General features: G+C 46.2%; 2 protein-coding genes and 1 long non-coding RNA gene across 4 annotated transcripts in view; 2 read left to right on the top strand and 1 right to left on the bottom strand.

Moving 5' to 3' along the window:
* PRKRIP1 (PRKR interacting protein 1) overlaps positions 1–19,631 on the top strand; it is a 27,229-nt gene extending 7,598 nt beyond the window's left edge. The window contains exons 4-6 of the mRNA XM_026516064.4: positions 144–229; positions 1,284–1,348; positions 18,333–19,631. Coding sequence (XP_026371849.1) covers positions 144–229; positions 1,284–1,348; positions 18,333–18,433 — 252 coding nt within the window. The 3' untranslated portion in view covers positions 18,434–19,631. The remainder of the gene's footprint in view (positions 1–143; positions 230–1,283; positions 1,349–18,332) is intronic.
* The window catches only part of LOC113267825 (uncharacterized), a 30,013-nt gene that overhangs the window by 3,404 nt on the left and 4,446 nt on the right, over positions 1–22,163 (bottom strand). The window contains exons 3-4 of the long non-coding RNA XR_003320947.4: positions 1,961–2,095; positions 1,364–1,407 (exon numbers count right to left, since the gene is read on the bottom strand). This is a non-coding gene — a long non-coding RNA (uncharacterized LOC113267825). The remainder of the gene's footprint in view (positions 1–1,363; positions 1,408–1,960; positions 2,096–22,163) is intronic.
* Positions 19,584–22,163, top strand: part of ORAI2 (ORAI calcium release-activated calcium modulator 2) — a 16,524-nt gene continuing 13,944 nt past the window's right edge. Inside the window, exon 1 of one of the 2 annotated variants that reach the window (XM_048224561.2) lies at positions 19,584–19,670. The gene's annotated coding sequence lies outside the window, so the exon portion shown is untranslated. The remainder of the gene's footprint in view (positions 19,671–22,163) is intronic. The other variant, XM_026516061.4, reaches the window with a different exon arrangement.

Below are 22,163 nucleotides of genomic sequence, written 5' to 3'. Positions count from 1 at the left end.
ATTCCTGCCCCACCTGTTGGGCAGTCTCTTCCAATTCAAGTGGTCCTGGAGACCTCAGTGGGCCTATAGCACCCCCAGTGGTGTGACTTCTCGAGCTCTCATACACTGCCCCGAGGGTGTCTGAACGATGTGTTTTTTCACAGCAAAAATTGGATGCAGAGTTTCAGAAGAGACTGGAGAGGAATAAAATCGCTGCAGAGGAGCAGACGGCAAAGCGGCGGAAAAAGCGGTAAGGGCTTTGTGGCTTCTCATGACCAATGAAACTTAAAGGCAGGAAACGTAAAAGCTGGTGAATGAGTAGTCCTTGTGGTCAGAAGTTCACTGTATGGCCTGCCGAGGCCTTGGGTGTTACGCAGTAGAGGAATGGCCTTTCTTCCAGTATCTGAGGACAGATTGTCACTTGTTGCTGGTGCTTTTCATACACACACACACACCCACCCACCCACCCACCCATGTTACAGATTCTCCACAGCTCAGGTCAGCACTCGGGTGATGAGGTGGATTTCCAGGCCTCCTCCACTTCGGTATTTTCAAGTTTAACGGTGTGCTGTGAGCAAACTTTCTTTAGCTTCTTCCTTAAATTAGGGTGTGTGACCTCCCTCAGTGATATTACGTCAGTATGTAGACTGTATGTGTTTTAATAAATGTTCCCTTGTCCTTTAGAGAGCTAAGTAAGATTCTAAAAGCAGTCCCTAATTCTTAGTCTCTTTCTGGCAATCTGTTAATTTATTGGGTTAGTCGTCTTTCGTTTGCTTTCCGATAGGCATAGTAAATTTAAAGAACATGTCTGTAAGCTACAACTTGATTACATCTTTTTTTCTAGATATTTTGCATTTTTCTTTTACCATGTTTTAGTGTCTGCATGTGGTATTAAATAAGGAAAAAAAACTTGTAAAGCCGTAACATTTCACATGGAAATGCTGCCCGGTCTTCACCAGCTTCAGAAATCTCACCTTTGCTGATGCTGCAATAAAGTTGTCATTTAAAAAAATAAATTTAAATAAATAAAAACAGTCCCTAAATATCTTAGAATGAAAAACATCTCCAGTATTCCTGAGATTGCTTTAATCAGTTCCAGACTTCCAAGGATTTCATTTTGATTCAAGAAGAAAACAGCTTGATAATGTTGATGGTGTTGGAGTAGCAGAATCATGAGAAAGTATTTCTTCCATTTCATTATTATAGTGTTTGTGTAATTATAAGGTCTTTAAACATAAATAGATACTTATTTTCTAAAATATACAGTAAGGTAGTTAAGGAATTAATGCATTTTATATTTATAGCCAGAAGTTAAAAGAGAAGAAATTATTGGCAAAGAAGATGAAACTTGAACAGAAGAAACAAAAAGGTGAGTGGTACCTACTTTTCTTGGTTGTGGTTTTCTTGGTGTTGATCACCATGGCTGACCTGTCAAGAATGAGATTGAGAGTTTGGAGCTGGTTGGCTGGCCACTGAAAATGAGGACTTATTTCTATTAGTTAGGACTCATTTAATTGCAGGTGTCAGAAAGGTGAACAGAAGGAAAGATATTGATTGGCTCACATCAAGTCAGGATAGACCTCCCTTCAGGGGTGGCTCCTTGTCTTCAGGCAGGTGCATGTCCTCCCTGTGGTTGTGGGGTACCTGGGGCTGCACCCTACCTCATTCTTGTCCAGTAGGAAAGGCTGAGGGGAGGGGTGCCTGGGTGGCTTAGTTGGTTAAGCATCTGCCTTCAGCTCAGGTCATGATCTCAGGGTCCTAGGATCGATCTCTCTCTCGTCTATCTTGCTCTCTCTCAAATAAATAAATAATTTTTTTTTTTTTTTTTTTTTTAAGGAAAGACAGGGGATGTCCCTAGCAAAAGTGTTTTTTTGTCTTTTTGGCTCTGATTGAGTCGTGTCAAGTCAGTTAAGAATGCTTTGGGCTCTAAGAAACAGAAAACTCAACTAGCAGTAGTTAAAGAGGAGTTCATTTCTCTCACATGACAAGAAATTTGTGGTAGGTGGCAGCCTGGTGTCGTTCAGCAGCTCAGCAGAGTCAGGCCCAGTATCCCGGCAGTTCTCTTGGCCTTTATTTTGTGGGCATGAGGTGGCTGCTGCAGCTCCAGGCATCATACCTATGTTCGAAGAAGAAAGAAAGGGGAAAGAAGTTGTACTTGTCTTTTTTCTTTTTTTTTTTTTAACAGAAGAGCAAAAGATCCCCCAAAAGTCCCCAACAGATGTCATTTTATATTTCATTGGTCAGTACTAGGTCACTTAGCCATCCCTTGCTGCTGTTAGGCTAGATGAATAGTAAACAGAATTGTGACTATCTTTTTAACCTGTCAGGATTCATCCCTGGGATCTGGGTACATTGCCACCCTGGACTGAGATGAGATTTTGTTAATGAGGAATAGGAGGTAGCGCTATCCCATAGTCCTGTCCAACTCTGAACATGGCCAGAGGTGCCAGCCACTCCCCTGAGAGCGCCTGAGCTGAGAATCGGGGAAAGAGAGGTCTCCAATGGAAAGGACAAAGGATGCTAAGGGACCAAACACATGATAGCTGCAGACCACATTACTGAATTGGTGGGTCTTCCCTGATTGACCAGCCATGACTCCTGGTTGGACAGTTGTGATTTTTGGTCTTTGGATAAAGTCAGATTTTCACTGATACACTAAATATGATTGGTCTGTTCCAGAATCAATTTCCTTCTGAGTTGTAAATATACTAGGTGACACACTGTGTATGGTATAGTTTTAGACTATTTCTTACCATTTCTTAAAATAATTTATTTTACGACACTAAAATGTGATTGCTAGGGGCACCTGGGTGGCTCAGTTGGTTAAGTGTCTGCCTTCGGCTCAGGTCATAATCTCAGGGTCCTGGGATCGAGCCCCACATCAGGATTCCTGCTCTATGGGGAGCCTGCCTCTCCCTCTGCCTGCCACTTTGCCTACTTGTGCTCTCTCTCTGTCTCTCTGTCAAATAAATAAAATCTAAAAAAAAAAAAAAAAAATGTGATTGCTAGGACCTCATCCCTCAAATAAACCACCTCTTTACTTTCCCAGCCCTCTTCTCCCTCCCTACACACGGGGGAACCTGGAAGTACTTGATCCATGCTTGCTTATGGCATCATTTTCCCTCTGTCTGAAGAACTTTTTTTTTTTTTTTTTTTTTAAAGATTTTATTTATTTATTCGACAGAGGTAGAAACAGCCAGCGAGAGAGGGAACACAAGCAGGGGGAGTGGGAGAGGAAGAAGCAGGCTCATAGCAGAAGAGCCTGATGTGGGGCTCGATCCCGGAACGCCGGGATCACGCCCTGAGCCGAAGGCAGACGTTTAATGACTGTGCCACCCAGGCGCCCCTGTCTGAAGAACTTTTAGTCATTCAGTTAGAAGAGGTCTGCTGGCTATTAATTGTCTTAGCTTTTCTTCATATGAGGCTGTCTTCATATCACCTTTGTTCCCGACAGACATTCTCAGTAGATATAAAATTCTAGATTGGCATTTTTTTCTTACAGCACTTTAGAAGTGCCATTCCACTTTCCCTAGCCTCCAGTTTGTGATGAAAATTCTGTAATCGTTCAAATTGTTCCATCATTGTTTTTCTCTGGCTGCTTTTAAGATTTCTGTCTTTAGATGTCAGCAGTTAGATTATGATGTGTCTACATGTGGATTTCCTTGGATTTATCATGTTTGAAGTTCGTGGAGCTATTCAAATCTGTAGGCATATATGTCTTTTGTCAAATTTGGAATTTTTTTTTCAATCTTTTTATTTCTATTCTTCCTGTTGGATAATTCCTACTGATCTGACTTCAAGCTGTCTCTTTCCTGTGCTATTTCTTTTTTTTTTTTTTTTCAAAGATTTTATTTATTTAACAGAGAGAGAGACAGCCAGCGAGAGAGGGAACACAAGCAGGGGGAGTGGGAGAGGAAGAAGCAGGCTCATAGCGGAGGAGCCTGACGTGGGGCTCGATCCCATAACGCCGGGATCACACCCTGAGCTGAAGGCAGACGCTTAACCGCTGTGCCACCCAGGCGCCCCTCCTGTGCTATTTCTATTCTGCTCTTGATCCTACCCAGTGAATTTTTTATCTCAATTACTGTGTTTTTTCAGAAAAGTTCAAAAATTTTGACTACTTTTTTCCATGTTTTATTTATTGGAAAGAGAGAGTGGGACTGCACAAACTGATCAGGGGGGCGGAGCAGAGGGAAAGGGACAAGCAGACTCCCCACTGAGCAGCCAGCCTCACATGGCCCGATCCCAGGACCCTGAGATCATGACCTGAGCCAGACCCTTAACCACCTGAGCCACCCAGGCCATCCCCCGGGCGTTTTGAATATTACATCGTGAGGCTTTGAGGTGTTTGTTTTAGTAGTCCCTTAGCCCGCCCGGCTGTGTTCCGGAACACAGGTTCCCATAGCCTCCCGTTCGTTGTGGTTCCAGCGTCAGTTCGGTTTTCCAAGTTTTGCCGTGCTCTCCAGGTGTGTCCTGCATGCGCCGCCCAGTGGCCAGGCTGGGTTTAGTTCTTTGAGTTTGGTTCTCCGTGTTTGGTATGATGATTAGGGCCGCATCCGTGCTTGCGCTGTCAGGCTGACCCCAGGAGTTCATAAATGACTTACGGTGTCTTTTCTAATCTCCTTTTTCTCCATGAGCTCTCCTGTACTTTCTGGTTTCCTGGGACTCCCCTTCTCAGACCTCCAGCCAGAAAACCGGGGCCTTAGTTATACGCTGGTACATGCCGCCTGCCTCAAGGGCCGTGTGGTGGGAGAACAGAGAAGAAAGGCAAGCAGGGCTTGCCTGGCCATCTTAGGATCACAGCTCCCCCGATCAGAAAGAGAGGCTCCCCTCTTCTGCAGTGTTTGTGCCCACAAGCCCCCATTGCTACCACAGGTGCTGTTGCCACGGTGACTCCGGCAGGATTGCCTGGGAACTAGGGTGTGAGAGGATGGAGAAAAAAGAAGCAACAATTTCCCTTACTCTCAGCAGTAGGAGTCCCTTTCTTTTTTTTTTTTTTTTAAGATTTTATTTATTTATGTGACAGAGAGACAGCCAGCGAGAGAGGGAGCACAGCAGGGGAGTGGGAGAGGAAGAAGCAGGCTCCCAGCGGAGGAGCCCGATGTGGGACTCGATCCCGGAACGCCGGGATCACGCCCTGAGCTGAAGGCAGACGCTCAATGACTGCACTACCCAGGCGCCCCGTCCCTTTCTTACTCCTCAGATCAGAACTGGAGGGTTTCTCGTGGAGTTCCGTCTGTGCCCGGGCTCCACTTCTGCATATTGGATTGTCCCAACTCCAGGCCGGGGGTTCTGAGGGGGAAAAAGGCCTCAGGAATTCAGAGCTGTTCCAGCGGCATTTTGTATGCTGGTCTTTCCCCCAGTCTGCTTGCTTCTCAGGAGTCTGTCATTCTGTCCAGGTCCTATAGCTATATTCAGTGGAGAGAAGGAGTCAAATGTGCTTGCTCTGTCTTATCTGGAACCCTCTGTTGTTTTGTTTTGTTTTGTTTTGTTTTGAAATCACAGGATTTCAGCCTGGTGCTTATTGGCTCTGTTGATTCAGGTTCCAAAATCCTTTTGAATTCTGATTCTGAAATTCAGCATGTTACCATGTCTTTTTGGGGTTGTCATGGGCAGAGTTGATAAGTATAACTCCTTTGTCATTAGTGTTGAGCCAGACCGGGCCAGGCCAAGAGCCTGAGCCCTCCAGTGTCCACGGGAGAGCTCCGTGTAGGCCGGCAGGGATCTCTTCACTAAAACTTGTAGGGTGGAGGTAATTCTCCAGCTAAGAATCAGCCAGACTCCCTCTTCTTTCCTGACTCACAGACGTGTCATAAGAAATTAAGTGGTAATTTGAGGTTATGGAGTGAGTACAGTGGAGGTAGGTTCTAGGCTTAGCTCTCCCTCCAGCTCACCCTGGCCTCAAGCATCTGGCTTCTCTTATTTGAGCAGATTTCCTTTTTAGCTTATAACTGATTAGCTCTATCCAGATCTAAAATTATGCAGTTTGAGAACTTCGTCAAACATCATGCTGTAATTAAGATACACCATATTTTGGGGGGGGTTCCCTCAGCAGTGAGTCTAAAAACTCTTCCACAACAGAAAACTGAAGTTAGTTTGCTCTGCATTTGTAGTTAATGAACCTGTATTGCGTCTTTGGGGGTCATATTTTAACCTTTTAGTAATCGGTTCTATAATCAAAGGAGACCAGTGGCATCATCCCAGAGCTGGGGCGTCTGGAGTCCTCCTCTAAACTCGTTTAGACCTTAGGTGCGCGGACCGTGCTGTTTTCCAGCACCTTTGTTTAATTTGCCTGCGGCTATAAAGCGAATCTGCGGTCGTATGGCAGGCTTTAGTATTCTCAGGGAGATGACTTCCAGAGCCTCCGGCTTGTTTACAGCAGCCTTGTGTCCTCTCACTGCCCGCGTCTTGAGCCTCAGTTCTAGCAAAAAAGACGATGTTTGTGCCCGTGTGGGTTCCGGAGTCACGCCTGGTAACACGATGTTTTCTCACACCGAGGTTGTGATCTTTGCTCGCTGGGTCATGCAGTCAGTTTCCAGGTTGCAGCTGTCGTTTTTCCCAACATGAATAGAATAGACTAGAAATTGTCAGAGTGTGTTACACCTCTGCATGAAGTGATCTGTGAAATTTTCTTTCAGTTTCTTTGTCGGCTGTGGCTGCCAACAAGTTTCAAAATCGTTGTAGTACGTGGGCCCTGCTCTTAGGCTCAGTTGTGACTTTAGCACCTGGGCAGACTGACCGGTGATTAGTAAAACTACGTGGCCGGGTATGCCTTGTACCGGGGAGCAGGATAGAGAGTGCTGGACGTGAGGGTGATGTGTGTGTGCCTTCTTCTCCTGTGCCTTCTCCGTTTCTTTCCTCGTTTTTCACTTTGTGAAAGAGAAAATAGATTTTCTTGCTGTCTGGTTGAAGAGAAACTTAGTGTGGTGATACGGTGTTGGGCCACTAGGTGGCTTCAGTGCACCACTGGGTTCTTGAGGAACTTGGACTGAAAATCGCTCCAGCTATTTAGGCCCTTCTAAAAAGCGGTGAGCAGCCGCTGGCTAGGCGTTCCATTCTGTTGTTGGAGAGGAAATATCCCTGTTTCTTGTCCACACTGGTCCAGTAATTCAGTGAAGGCGCCCTGTAGTGTAGTCTGCATGACACCATGGGTTGGCTTTAGGCCAGCGTGGATTATTTTGAAACCTTGAACTCCCCAAACAGGGTTACTCATCCTAACACAGGCCTGCCTACCAGAGAAACCTAGGGTGGCCCCAGGGGATCTGTTACGAGGCACATCCAGAGCAGTTTCTCACGCTCGGCACTCTGGCATTTTGAGCTGAAGAACTCCTTGTTGTGAGGGGCTATGCCTGTTCACCGTGGGATTTTTAACTCTGCCCACTAGATGCCAGTACTGCCCACCGTCCTCTGGTTACTGACAGTCCAAAAATGTCTCCAGCCTTTGGTCTTGGGGGGGGGGGCAAAATTGCCCCAATTAAGACTCCTATCTCAACTGGTCTCTGGTGTTCGGAAGGTACTCAATATATGTTTTAGATTGAACTGTTTGTTTCAATGCCAGAATTCTTATATATGCTATGTTGGAAAACTATCCATACCCTTTGTGCCTTTGGAGAATAAAGATAGTAGGGGTGCCTGGGTGGCTTATTCGGTTAAGCAGCTGCCTTTGGCTCAGGTCATGATCCCAGGGTCCTGGGATCAAGCCTCATATCAGACTCCCTGTTCAGGAGGGAGTCTGCTTCTCCCCCTCCCTCTGTCCCTCAAATAAATAAACAAAATCTTTTTAAAAAGAGAGAGAATAGAGATAATATATGATCATTTTAGAAGTTTTTGGAATATGCATAAAAGAATAAAGTCAAAAATTTAACTTATCTATAATCCTTACTAAAAACAGTCATTTTAGCATTTGGATGATATTTCTTTTTTTTTTTTTTTCAGTTTTTAAATATATATCACATAAGTCTCTTTATGTAAATGCTGTATTTATAGTTCTAATTTTATCACATAACGTTGTCTCGTAAATATTTTCCCATGTTCTTACGATTCCATAGTACAAGGCAGGATTTTTTCATCTGTTCATCTGTTTTCATCTGTTCTTTCTTCTGTTTGTTTGTTTTTTTTAAAGTTAATATCCGTTTTGGGGCACCTGGCTGACTCAGTCAGAAGAGCATGTGACTTTTGATCTGGGGATCGTGAATTCAAGCCCCATGTTGGTGTAGAGATTACGAAAACAAGTAAACTTTAAAAAGTAAATAAATAAGTTAAAATCAGTTTCAGTTACACTCAGTGGCGTTTACCTGGTATTCCTAAAATATGTGAATAAAATCTTAGATTCCTGGATTTTAAAATATTGTGTAAACAATAGTGTAACAGTAATGGAAACAGCTCAGATATTATCCTAATAAATCCCCTTTCTTTCCATTTGCTTTGTCTCTCCCCACATGTGCATGTGATTAGTGTATGAAAGTTTTCTGTTTTGCTTATTTCATTTAATACTGTAAGCATTTCCAGTCCTTCGTAATTTGTTCAGTGATAATATCCAGCATTTGTCATGCTGCAATACACCTCTTTCCCTTTTGTCAGACATTAGATTGATTGGTTTTTGTCTTCTTTAGAAGACAATTTTTATTGAATATTATGTACCTGTCTCCCTTCCCCCTTACGGTTTATTTCTTACGACAAATTTCTAGCAGTGGGAATTACTAGACTACAGAGTATAAAAAGATCTCATGGCTCTTGAAATACGTTTCTTTCCAGAGGAGTTGTACCGATTATTACTGCCGTCAGCAGTGTGCACTTCTACCATATCCTTGCCAGCACTGGCTTTTAAAAATTATTCCTCCATGTGGATAAGAATGTGACTTCAAAAGCAGTCAGGGTCTCATTGGGGATTTAGTAAAAACCGTACAAAGATCCAGATCTAGACCTGGCGGGACCAGGGTAGCAGTCTCCACTCTCTTCCCAGCCCAGCCCCTGCTTCTCCCACCTGTCTACAACCCCCAAAGCTCTTTTTAAAACAGAGCTTAGACTGTCCTTTGTTCTTTTGCTTATTGTTAAAAAACAAAATTCATCCAAGTAAATGTAAGGTTCTGATTGGTTTTATTAAGCAATTCATGAGTCGGACAGCATCCCATCCAGCAAGTAGAGAGATACCCCCAAGAGATGTAAAAAAAAAAAAAAAGGAAGGTTTTTATTGGAAGGAGGATGGGGCAAGGAGTTACAAGCAAAGGGAAAGAAAGAATTGTTTCAGGCCAGGAAATCTTTTTTAGGGGAAAGGGACTGGCAGGGTTTTTATCAGCATATGACCTCTGTGGTGTGGATCAGGAAATTTCAGATCACCTGTTAAAAAGTCACATTCCTGGGCTAGATTGAAACTGTAATTAAGTCTTGGTATGCTGTTGGGGGTGGGGGCAAACGACTCAATTTTTGACTTGTGTTTTCTTTTTTCATTTTATATAATAGTGGGCACCTGGCTGGCTCAGTCAGTGGGGCATATAACTCTTGATCTCAGGGTTGTGAGTTCAAGCCCTACATTGGGGGTAGAGTTTACTTTAAAAATATATATATAATAACAATAGCTAATGTTTATTGAACATTTATTATGTACCCCCAGCTGTAAGTGCTTTGCGAATATTAATATTATCCTCCCAGTGGCCCTGAGAGATAGGTCGGCAGTGGTGTTATCCCCATTTTACAGTTGGGGGACTGTAGGCACCAAACAGAGCTAGAGGGAGGGAGTGTCGGGGCACGATTGGAACCCAGGTAATGAGTCTCCACTGCGCAGTGTGTTACCCACAAGGTGACCCTGCTTGGAATCTAGTCAGCAGCTCCTGCATTCCCAGTTCCCTTTCCATTCGCTCCACCAGTCTGGTCTGGCCGTTCTCTTCCACGGGTTCTCTGCTTCCGCCAGGTGTACATCTCTGTTCTTCCGCCTCACTTCACATGCTCAGGTCTCTGCTCTTTCCTTGTTCGTGCTCCGTGACTCCCCATCTGCCCGAAGAGCTTCTAGTCATCCTGCTCCTTCCTCTTGCAATGTCTTCTCTCTTTGTAAAGCCTTTCCTACCCTCCCTCCCCAACCTAACCTAATTTAGCCTTCCCCTCCACCTTGCTCCCAGAGGGAGCATGTACTTGGTTTAAAGAATCTGCTAAATTACAGAATGTGGTTATCTCTTGAAGGAGCCAAGGGCAGACTGCCCCAAGATGGGCCACGTTGGCATGAACATTCGTTTTTGAATTTGTTAACCTTAAAGTAAGAATTGCCAGTTATTTTACCGGCAAAATGGGGGTCATTCAGGAATAAAAGAATTGCAGTTTGGGACAAACAACCTCTGGTCAGACTGCGGGCAAGTCTAGAGAACAGAGGAGAGGCAATGTGTTTTTTGTTTTGTTTTGTTTAAGATTTTATTTATTTATTTGAGTGAGAGAGAGCGAATGAGCACAAGCGGGGTTGGGGGGTAGGCAGAGGGAGAGGGAGAGGCAGACTCTCCGCCGAGCAGTGAACCCAGTGCAGGGCTCAATCCCAGGACCCTGGATCGTGACCTGAGCCGAAGGCTTAACCTGCTGAGCCACCCAGGCGCCCTGAGGCAGTAATGCTTTTTTAAGGAGAAAAGGGGTAAGTTGGGAAGGCTGTTATAAACTAAAAGTTCAGTGGAGTAAACTGGTAATTCAAAGTATGGTGGCTTCTCAGTGGCTAAGCTTTTGGCGGTTGGGGGGGTACATGGAAAGCATTTCTTTCTCCACCTGGGATAGTAGAGTAGTATCCAGATAAAAGATCAAGTCCATCTCTTCTTGTTGGGTCTGCAACTGATGGTGAGGGGGTGGGTGCAAAAACCCTCAACTCCATTTTAGTAAGGTTTCCTGTTACTAGTTTTCACAAGTTGGAAGCAGTCAAAACCCAGCAGATTCAGGAAAAGCTCTTTACCTCCCCCTCAACTGCCTGCTGTACCAGGAAGAGAGCTATTAATAGGGATTCCTCTTTACCTAAGAAATTATCTGCACAATAGGGCAACCTTTGTTTTCCAAACATCTCCTGTTACCTTCCTGCTAATGGTCTTCCACCTCTTTGTATCCTCAGACTCCTACCCCTCTCCTATGCTCAGGATGTCACTTAAGCCTTCCTGTTGCCTGTTTTTTGGAATTTTGTGTCTGTCTGGATTCCCCATACATAAAAAAACTAAATTTGATTTTCTCCTATTGCTGTCTCATGTCAGTTTGGTTCTTAATCCAGCTAGAAGCACCTTGAAGGGCAGAGGAAATTCTTCCTCCCCAACACTATTCAGCTATAATCCTAGTTCCATGAGTGTAGGGCAATGTCTTTTGTTGTTTTAATAAAAAACTTTAAAAATGGTTTTAGATTTACAGGAAAAGTTCAGAGAAGTATAGTCCAAAGGATTTCCATATATACCAGCTTCCTCTTTTGATAACATCTGAAGTTAACCGTATTGTCACAATTAATGAACCAGTATTGATAGATGTATTAGCTGAAGTCTCTACTTTATTCAGATTCCCTTAGTTTTTACCTAATGCCTTTTTATTGTTGCAGAAACCCATCCAGAATATCATATTACATTAAATTACCACGTACCCTTAGGCTTCTGTTAGCTGTGACAGTTTCTTAGACTTGCTTGTTTTTGACGACTTTGAGAGTTTGGAGGGTTGGGTGTCCTGTCGAATCTCTGTCAGTTGGGATTTGTCTGCTGTTTTTTTCCTGATTAGGCTGGAGTGATTTATTTTGGGGAGGAAGGCCACACAGATAAAGTTCCATTCTTAATCACATTCTATCAAGGCTGTATGCTGTCAAGATGACTTGTGCTGTTGAGGCGTTGACCTTGATCACCTGGCTGAGGCAGTACCTGTCAGGATTGTCTGTTGTAAATTCACTCTGTTTTTTCCCCTCCCACACTGTACGTTTTGGAAAGGAGTCACTACATGCAGCCTACCCTTGAAGACTGAGGGGTTATGCACCCTCTCGGTGAGGGTGGAGTGGCTGCGTGGGTTATTTGACATCCTGCACAGGTTGATCTCTTCTCCCCTGTTTGTTTATATCAGTATGGACTTGTGGGCATTTATTTTATACTTTAGGTTGAATCCAGTACCACCTTATTTACTGTTTTGCTCAGATCGTTCCATCCTTGGCTGCGGGGAGCTCTTTCCTTTGGCTCCTCTGTCCCTTTTACATACTCCCGTCATTATGGGATTTGGATTTTTTTTTTCTTCTTTTTTAAGCACATCCTTACTTTCTGGCAGTATAAGCTGTTCCAGACTTACCTTTTATGTTTTCTGACCCAGACGCAGCCATTTCTCCAAGGAGTCTTGGTTCATTTTATTGGGGAATGGTTTTAGAAACGAAGATCTGGGGGTTAGGCGTGTTCTTTGCTGCTGGGGTGTTGTTGTTTGTAGTTCCCCTTAACTGTTAGAACAAGGAAATATGCACGTGTACTAACCAGTGTGTGTATACGTATTTATGATACTTATATAATCATCTATGTTGATCTCTGTTATGCTAAACTTGAGTTTATACTGATGTCTCCAACTCTGATCCATTGCCACATAGATCACTCCAGCCTTCCATCATGAGCCTCCAACCTCATTCCAGCTTGTTTGCCCATAACCTCCCCCTCCAACAGTGAGATACCTGGCCTCTACCCTCCACCATTCGTTTATTCAGTTGTCCAGTTCCAGTGCATGTGGATAGTGGCTTCAGAATTAACCTGTTACCTGTGCGAAACAATTCTATCAGCTAGAGTCCAGTGTTCTGTACGGTTCCTTTGCCTTTGGTCTTACAGACTCCACTGTTTCCAAAATTACTTAGGGCAGCACTTTTCTCCCACCCCCTTCATGGAAGTTGTTTCATCCATTTGTTGTAGAGTTGGATTCATGTGTCACCTTTTGCATTCGTCCTGGGATCCTAAATAACTTTTTAAATTTGCATACATTGAGATTTATTCTTTGTGCTGTAAAGTTCTGTGAGTTTTGACAAATGCATGGCATCCTGTAGCCACTATTAAATATCCTACAGATTGTTTCACTGCCTGAAAAAGAATCCCGTGCTTCACCTCCAGCCTCCTCCCACCCACAATCCCTGGCAACCACGCGTCTGTTCACTGTTTTCCATAATGCCGTACAGTTGGAGTCCTACAACACGTAGCCTTTTCAGCTGGCTGCTTTCACTTAGAAAAATGCACTTAAGATCCATCCATGCTTTTGCCTGGCTTTACAGCTCATTCCTCTTTGTTGTGGGATGGCATCCATCACGTGGCTGTGCCGTGGTTGGTTTACCCATGCACCTGTTGAAGGACATTTTGGTTGTATCCTGTTTCCGGTGATTATGAAGAAAGCTGCTGCAAACATCTGTGTGATGACTTTCGTGTGGGTGTTTTCAGATCTGCTGAGTGTATATCTAGGAAGGTGGCTGCCGGGCCTATGATAAGAGTGGGTTTAGCTGCGTAAGAAACTGCAGACCAGCTTCCAGAGCAGCTGGACCATCCTGCGTTCCCACCAGCAGTAAACGAGAGCGGCTGTCCTCCGCATCCTCACCAGCAAGTGGAGCGTCAGTTTGTTAAATTTTAGCCGTTCTAGTCTGTGTGTTGTGGTATCTCACTGTTGTTTTAATTTGGGACAGCCTCTTTTTGATTCTTGTGTCCTTGATATTAAACATAGTAGTGATAAACACTTTGTTTTTTGCTTATCATGTTGAAGGAATGAGCAAGTGAAATTACTGTCGAATTACCAAAGGACTTGAGTGTGCACCAGATTCCTGGGCATCTCCTTTTTGAGAGTGATGTTTCTAGGCCCTGACATGTTTCCCACACATAGGCATCAGTTGTGTTTATATTAGGTGAGGAGCCCGTTGCCAAGTGCTTTCTAGTCACAGGGATGATTTGAGCCTTCCTCTTGTAGTCAGCATCTCGGGCATCCAGAACAGCCAGTGCACAAACATCCAGGTTGGTCAGTGTTTTACTGTTTCTTTAAGACCCGAGTTAAAGATCAAATCCTGTGCACCTGTCCTGCTATGTTCAGACCTATGTAGGGGTTAGTGGTTCTTAGGGAACCTTGAGGCAGACAGAGTATGACTGAGTTATGGAACAAAGCTAATCATCAGCAGTTTCCACCTTGGAGCCCAAGTTCTGGAGCAGGGTCCCCAGCTGGTATACAAGGAATGGGCTACAAGTGGCAATGACCGTGTTCCCCTTGGCCTTCGGGGTGGAGACTGAGGGCGCAGGCTTTGGACCGGTTGCTCCACGTGCCATAGAAATAGCATCCTTGGGGAAGGGGGTGGGGGATTGGGATAGGCTGGTGATGGGTATTAAGGAGAGCACATATTGCATGGAGCACTGGGTGTTATACTCAAATAATGAATCATGGAACATTACATCAAAAACTAAGGATGTACTGTATGGTGACTAACATAACATAATAAGAAATTATAATTAAAAAAAGAAAAAAGAAATAGCATCCTTGTCTGTGAGGGCCGCGCTCAGGGAGCTGGGGGGTACTGCCCTAGCATCCAGCGGCTCAGAGCCAGGTTTTTGATGAATCTCTAGTTTTTCACTCTGTCTTTCCATGGCATGCATGGTTTTTCTTTTCTTTTCTTTTCTTTTTTTTGTATTGTAAAATACACATAACATTTGTCATCTTGACCATTTTTAAGTGACAGTTCAGTGGTGTTAAGTGCAGCCGTCCCTACTCTCCATACCCAGAACTCTTCATCTTGTAAAATGAAAACTATACCTAATTAAACACTGACTCCCCCTCCCCCCAGCCCCTCACAACCACCGGTTACTCTGTCTCTGTGCATTGGAATCATAGGTGTCTGTCTCTCTGGGGCTGGCATATTTCACTGAGTGTGATATCCTCAAGGTTCATCCGTTGTGGCAGGTGTCAGAACGTCCTCCTTCCTTTTTTAACGCTGAGTAATATTGCATTGTGTGCACAGACTGCACTTTGCTTATCCATTCAGTGCGCTCACCTCACCCCTGTCTCCACCTCGTTTTCCTTTTGCCTCAGTTTGCTTGTGTACTGCTGCGGGCACGGTTCGGCAGAGGCCTAGAGAGTCAGTCCAGGTCAGAGTCCTGATTCTTAGTGATGATTATGAGACCTTGAGTAACAAGTTACATAACCTCTGTGAACTCCATTCCTCATCTGTAAAATGGATCTGTAGTGGTACTTGTCTCTAAGACTTCTCTTTTTTTTTTTTAAGATTTTATTTATTTACTTGACAGAGAGAGAGACAGCCAGTGAGAGAGGGAACACAAGCAGGGGGAGTGGGAGAGGAAGAAGCAGGCTCACAGCGGAGGAGCCTGATGTGGGGCTCGATCCCATAACGCCGGGATCACGCCCTGAGCCGAAGGCAGACGCTTAACCGCTGTGCCACCCAGGCGCCCCTAAGACTTCTCTTTTTAAATAATCTCCACACCCAAGGTGGGGCTTGAACTCCCAAACCTGTGATCAAGAGTAGCACACTCCGCTGACTGAGCCAGCCAGGCGGCCCTATCTCATAGATTTCTGTTAGAATGAGACAAGGTGGTGTATGGAAGGTCTTAGCCTGTGCCTGGCACATAAGAGGTGGTTTGTTTTTTTTTTAAGGTTTTATTTATTCATTTGAAAGAGAGGGAGACAGAGCACAAGCAGGGGGAGAGGGAGAAGCAGACTCCCTGCTGAGCTGGGAGCCCGACACAGGGCTCAATCCCAGGACCTGGAGATCATGACCTGAGCTGAAGGCAGATGCTTAACCATCTGAGCCACCCAGGCACCCCCACGTAAGAGGTTTTCAACAAATATTAGTTATTGAAACATAACTGGGGCACCTGGTTGGCTCAGTCGGTTGAATGTCTGACTCTTGGTTTCGGCTCAGGTCATGATCTCAGGGTTGTGAGATCGAGCCCGACGTCCGGCTTCCCACTCAGTGCAGAGTCTGCTTGAGATTCTTTCTCTGCCCCTCCCCCCCAAAATAAATAAATCTGAAAAAATAAAACATGCTCACTGTTTGTACTTTTGAAACTTCTCATTCCTGTTGGTATGAGGTTGAGGAAAAGGAGGAATATCCTAAAGTAATGAAACTAAATCTGAGAGACGGTTTCCAGCCATTGCCATGAGTGCTCTTTAGTGTCCCATCCTGGGGTGTGAGGGTGAGTCATAGACTGTGCTGTGCCCTGGGCCCCCCAGGCCTCCCACCTTGAAGCTGTCTGTCTGACCCTGTGACGGCAGCAGTAGCAAAGCTCTGGGTCCCTGTGGGCCCTGGGGGTGCTGGAGCGAGTTCCTGCACATCTGCAGGGAGGAGGCCTGTTGGGCCTAGGGAGCCCACGGTGCCTGCGAAGGGCTGGAGGACAGGGCTGCCTCTGTGGGCTCTGGCTCTCCTGTTCCAGCTCTTGCCCACTCCCCTGCCCCCAGAGAGGCGGGGGAAGGAGGAGGAGCTGGGAACAAGTTGTCTTTCAGCTCAGCACTGTGGGTACCGGCATGACTACCGGGGAAGTGTTGGAATTCAGAGCTGCACGTGGAGTGTCAACAGAGAAGTTTTCTGGGTCTGTGGGAAGAGCTGGAAGCTGGCATATTTGTTGTGGGCAGAGCCCTCTGCTACACAGTTTTTGATTCCCTTTTGCAAATTGTCGTGAGAGCTTGAGATTTGGGCAGGAGTGTTGTTGGCCTAACATTAAGTGTTAAAGAGCTAGTTGGGGATGTGGCCCTGCCATGGTGACAGTGACACACATTGGGGGGGCGGCATCTAAAAAGCAGTGGGGGGGGGGCGCCTGGGTGGCACAGCGGTTAAGCGTCTGCCTTCGGCTCAGGGCCTGATCCCGGAGTTAGGGGATCGAGCCCCGCATCGGGCTCCTCTGCTGTGAGCCTGCTTCTTCCTCTCCCACTCCCCCTGCTTGTGTTCCCTCTCTCGCTGGCTGTCTCTATCTCTGTCAAATAAATAAATAAAATCTTTTTAAATAAAAAATAAAAAATAAAAAAATAAAAAGCAGTGAGGGAGGTGCCTGGGCTGCTCAGTCGGTTAAGTGTCTGCCTTCAGCTCAGGTCATGATCCTAGGGTCCTGGGATCAAGCCCGCATTGGGCTCCCTGCTCAGCAGGGAGCTTGCTTCTCCCTCTCCCTCTGTTGCTCCCCTTGCTTGTGTGTGCACGCACACGCGCGCTCTCTCTGTCAAATAAAATAAAAAGCAGTGAGTCTCAATTGATGGGGTGTTGGGCTCTCTTTATGGATGCTGCCAGACCGTCTTCACAAGGATGAGATCCAGCTGCCAGCAGTGCTAGATCAGTTCTGTGACTGAGCCCTTATATCTGAGACCTGGCACGAGGGACCGATGGACGTGCGGACCTCCTCTGTCTCGCTGTCGTACTGTGCGGGAACTACAGCTGACCCTTGAACAACATGGGTTTGAACTGTGTGGGTCCACATATATGTAGTTTGTTGTTTTTTTTTTTTTTTTACAGTACAGCACTGTGAATGTATTTTCCTGATCTTAATAACATTTTCTTCTATCTAGCTCACTTTTTTTAAAGTGTACTTTACCGTAAGAATGCAGTATGCAATACATCACATACAAAATCTGTTAATGGACTGTTTATCTTATTAGTAAGGCTTCTGGTCAACAGTAGGCTATTAGTTACGTTTTGGGGGAGTCAGGAGTTACCCATGAAGGGGTGCCGAGGTGGCTCAGCTGGTTAAGCATCCAACTTGATTTCCGCTCAGGTCTTGATCTCAGGATCATAAGTTCAAGCCACGCTGGGCATGGAGACTACTTTTAAAAAAAAAAAAGTTACACGTGGATTTTTGACTGCGTGGGGGGTTGGCGCCCCTAACCTCTGCACTGTTCAGGGGCAAACTGTAGTTCATAATCTCTCCTCAGTGCTCCTCCATTTTTATTTATTTTTTTTTTTTTTAAGATTTTATTTATTTATTTGACAGAGATAGAGACAGCCAGTGAGAGAGGGAACACAAGCAGGGGAGTGGGAGAGGAAGAAGCAGGCTCATAGCAGAGGAGTCTGATGTGGGGCTCGATCCCATAACGCCGGGATCACGCCCTGAGCCGAAGGCAGACGCTTATCCGCTGTGCCACCCAGGCGCCCCTGCTCCTCCATTTTTAAAGTGTCCCTTGGGGACGCCTGGGTGGCTCAACCATTAAGCGTCTGCCTTCAGCTCAGGGCGTGATCCCAGGGTCCTGGGATCGAGCCCTACATCGGGCTCCCTGCTCCACGGGAAGCCTGCTTCTCCCTCTCACACTCCTCTTGCTTGTGTTCCCTCTCTCGCTGTCTCTCTCTGTCAAATAAACAAATAAAATCTTTAAAAAAAAAAAAAGTGTCCCTTGGTTCTCTGGGTGAATTTGTATGTCTCTAATCAGATGTCATGTGATTACAGGATCCAGTCAGTCCCAGGAGCAGCCATCCAGTAGCTCTGAGGAAGCATCTGGAACAGAGGAGGAGGAGGAGGAGCAGCCCAGCTTCATCATGGGGCGATGACAGTGTTTGCTGTAGTGACTGTCTGGAGCCTGGCCCATTCTGTGATCAGGGCCCAGAAAACCCTCCACACGACCCAAGGGAAAAGGAGGCTCTGTTTCAACTCAGTTCCCCTCCCAGTGCCTTGCTGGAGAGAAGCAAGTGGGAACCCATCCTGACTACTGACAGCCCCGCCTGTTGGCAGGCCTCCAGGCCTGTGGGACAGAGAGGACTGTGTCCCGGACCCCTGGGGCACTGCCGAGCAGAGTGAATGAACTCCCACTAATGGGGAACACATATAACCTTCCGCCCCTGGTGCCTGTTCTCCTGTTTGGACAGTGATGAGTTTGGACTGGTTTCTGTGAAAGAAATGTTTGTTTAGTAAAGAACAGAAACACTTTAGGTTTGGTTCAGACCTGTGTAATGTTGTTCCAAAGCTGTAGGGAAGGCTGGGAAGCGATGTGACAGGGGTGGGCCTGTTTCCAGGCTTGCTGAAGGAAATGGCCCTGGCTCTGGGGCCAGGCTGCACTGCACAGTGCAGGAGCCCCACTTCCTCCCGCTGAGGGGCAGACTGTACCCCATAATACATGCTGCGGCCCAGTAGCCCCCAGTCCCCAAGTGTGAATTGGGAAGCGCCAAGTATGTGCAAGGGGAGATGTGGGGCTCGGCCATGGGGCCAAGCCCCACGAAGGGCAACTTGGTGCATGAAGAGTGCTTTTGAGAAAAACAAAGACTAGAAAAATAAGCAGGTAGAGAATCGAAGCTGGACTGGAGCAGAGCAGAATATGGGCAGTCCTGGCCCAACCCAAAGGGAGGGAGTGAATTGGCCAAAACTGCATTTTCGTCCTCTGGTAAAGGGGGAGCTAAACAAAGTGCGAGAGGACCAGGGGCAGCCTCTCAGGCCAGCAGGAGAGACAGAGATGGTTTGAATTAGAGCCTTTGCTCACTTTTGGGGTTATCTCCAGTTCCAAGTTTCTAAGTATATTTTGTGCCTTTTATGGAGTTCGATAGAATTAAGGAAATAGTGGTTTTGAGCTAAGGGAAACTAAGAAGCATCTTGTTTTTCCTTTTTGCAGTATGGATTTTCCTGGCCCCACCTTCAGCCAGGTGACATCTGTGATCACTTCTGTCCTTTAAGCAATTCAAGCCACGGGAATTTTTCTTTCCCACGAAGCTGAAATGGAAAATCAGCCCTAATAAATTAGCGCGCTCCGTGGCTGTACATTTTGGAACCTGTGTTTCTCTCTTCAGGGACTGGCTGGTTAGTTTTGTGTTTATTATTTGTTCTGTCTTTGTGTTGTTGGTTCCCTTATCTCCCCGCAAGATGTGTGTCACAACTCTTGCTTTGAATCTGCAGCCTGCGTCTCGTGGGTGTTCTCTTGCCCTGCAGGCTGTCGACTGTGCTAGAACTTGGAGCCTGAAGACCTAGGTATTCCAGTTCTTTTTTTAAAACATTTTATTTGAGAGAGAGAGAGAGAACACGAATGGCAGAGGGAGAGGGATAAGCAGACTTGGCCCTGAGCGTAGATCCCAGTGTGGGCGCAATCCCAGGACCCCCGAGGTCGTGACCCGAGCCAAAGTCAGAAGCTTACTGCACCAACTGAACCACCCATGTGCCCCCTGGGTATCTCGGTTCTGATGCTCCCTCTGGTGCATCTGGCCAAGAGCTTCCTGACACACCACGCAGAAGTGTATTGGACAGCGGGGCGGATGCCGGAACAGGTAACAGGATGCCAGGCTGGAGGTTTATGTTCTACACCTTTACTAGGTTTCAGAAGAGGATGCTTAGGTGGAAATGTCTAGCAATTCTGGCAGTTTTTAAGGGGCTATCAATACCTTAGGTTGAACGACGGTCTTCAGGGTTTTGTTGTTTGAGAAAAGGGAACAGTTAGGTGTCATCGTTGAGAAGGGAGTGGGAGGTACGGAGAGACCCCCTTCCCCCCAAAAAATGAAAGCCATGATGGGGAGGAATCATTCAGTAATGCCCTCGTTAATTGGCTTATGTGTGGGGAAAATCAGGACTTGATCCACAAAGGTGTGCATAACTTGGTTGTCTCAGGAAACCTCACGTGTAAGAATTCTGATTTACCTCATTCACTCACTCCCCACGCTTCTGTTGAGCACTTCATGGGACAGCTCTGTGCCAGTTACTTGCAGTAGAATACTCTGTCCTTGGATTAGATGTCCCTTATAGGTTTACCAAATGAGATTTATAAACAGGTCTGGAGACTTGCCAGGGTCACCCAGCAAGTAAGGGACAGAGCTAGCTAGCATTTGAACCCCAGCAATGTGACTCCCAGAATCCACCATTCCGGCCCCTGCACCGAAGTGCTGTGCTGCTCTGGGGAGAAGCTGTGTGTGGCCCAGACCTGCTGGGCGGGGAGGCCCGGTGCCTCTCTTCTGGTGCCAGAGCTGTAGGCTGAAGCCCGCTCCTTCAGTAAGCTCCTGGTGCGCGCGCACATGTAACAACATATCTAATAGTTTTAAATATAGTTGCCCTTTACTGTTCACAGTTCCGTGTTCGTGAATTCACCTGTTCGCTAACACTTGGTAACCCCAGGATGAGTACTTGCGGTGCTTTTGCGGTCACCTGCAGACATGCACAGAGTGGTGAAAAATGCGAGCTGCCTAATGCAGTGTTTCCAGCTGAGTTCAAACAAGGCAGTTCCCTGCCTTCCTGTTCAGCTCAAACTTGTCTATTTCATGGCAGGTTTTTTTGCATTTTTTGCTTTTCCTTGATGATATTGCCATTTTAAAATGGCCCCGAAGCATAGTACTCACAGTACTGTCTAGTGTCCTAAACGCAAGAAGGCCGGGTGTGCCTTAGATGAGCTCCGTTCAGGCGTGAGTTACAGTGCCGCTGGCTGCCAGTTCGTCGACGTGTTTTTATTTTGGGGTTTTTTTTATTTTTTAAGATTTTATTTTTAAGTAATCTTTATGCCCAACATGGGGCTTGAACTCACAACCCCCAGATCAAGAATAGCACGCTCAGGGCACCTGGGTGGCTCAGTCAGTCGGTTAAGCATCTGACTCTTGATTTCCGCTCAGGTCGTGATCTCAGGGTCGTGGGATCGAGCCCCTGGCACGGAGGCTGTTTGAGAGTCTCCCTCTCCCTCTGCCTGTCCCCTTCCCCCCATAAAATAAAATAAACTTTAAAAAGTCACATGCTCCTCTGACTGAGCCAGCCAGGCGCCCCCTACGAACGTGTTTGTAAACAATACACATAAAACAAGGTTATGTGTCGATCTGTTGATGTGACGGGGTGGGGGGGGTCACAGAAATACCGTTTCCCCAAGCAGCAGTGGTTCAGTATTCACTAATCAGCAGTCAGCGCTCACAGTGACTTTACAGAACATGACTACCATGAATCATAAGAACCAGTTGTGCACGTGTTTGGAGAGGGAGGGAACGCGAGTGAGCAAGCCTGGCCTTCTGGAGAGCAGCGTTTCCTAAAGCAAGGATTGTACCTCACTGCTGGTGTATCGTCTGTGCGAACAGTACTTTATCTCACCTGGGGGATCGGGAGCTGGACTCCTCAGTCCCACTTTGAATGTAGGACCAGAGAAGTCACATGGGAGGGAACCAGCACTCCCCACCTATCCTTAGGTCTTCCCTACTGTGTTCATCTCCCACCATCTAAAAGGTGCCTTTACATGTCCTTTCTCGGCCCTCTCCCCCTTAGCGGGTAAGTGGCTCCCAGACCAGAAAGAGAGCAGAGGTTCAGGCTGAGTCCTCATGCCCCACCTCTTCATCC

Source organism: Ursus arctos, unplaced genomic scaffold (assembly GCF_023065955.2).
Source record: "Ursus arctos isolate Adak ecotype North America unplaced genomic scaffold, UrsArc2.0 scaffold_2, whole genome shotgun sequence".
In the NCBI taxonomy this organism is placed as follows: Eukaryota; Metazoa; Chordata; class Mammalia; order Carnivora; family Ursidae; genus Ursus; species Ursus arctos.
This window is presented reverse-complemented; position numbering and strand designations above follow the sequence as displayed.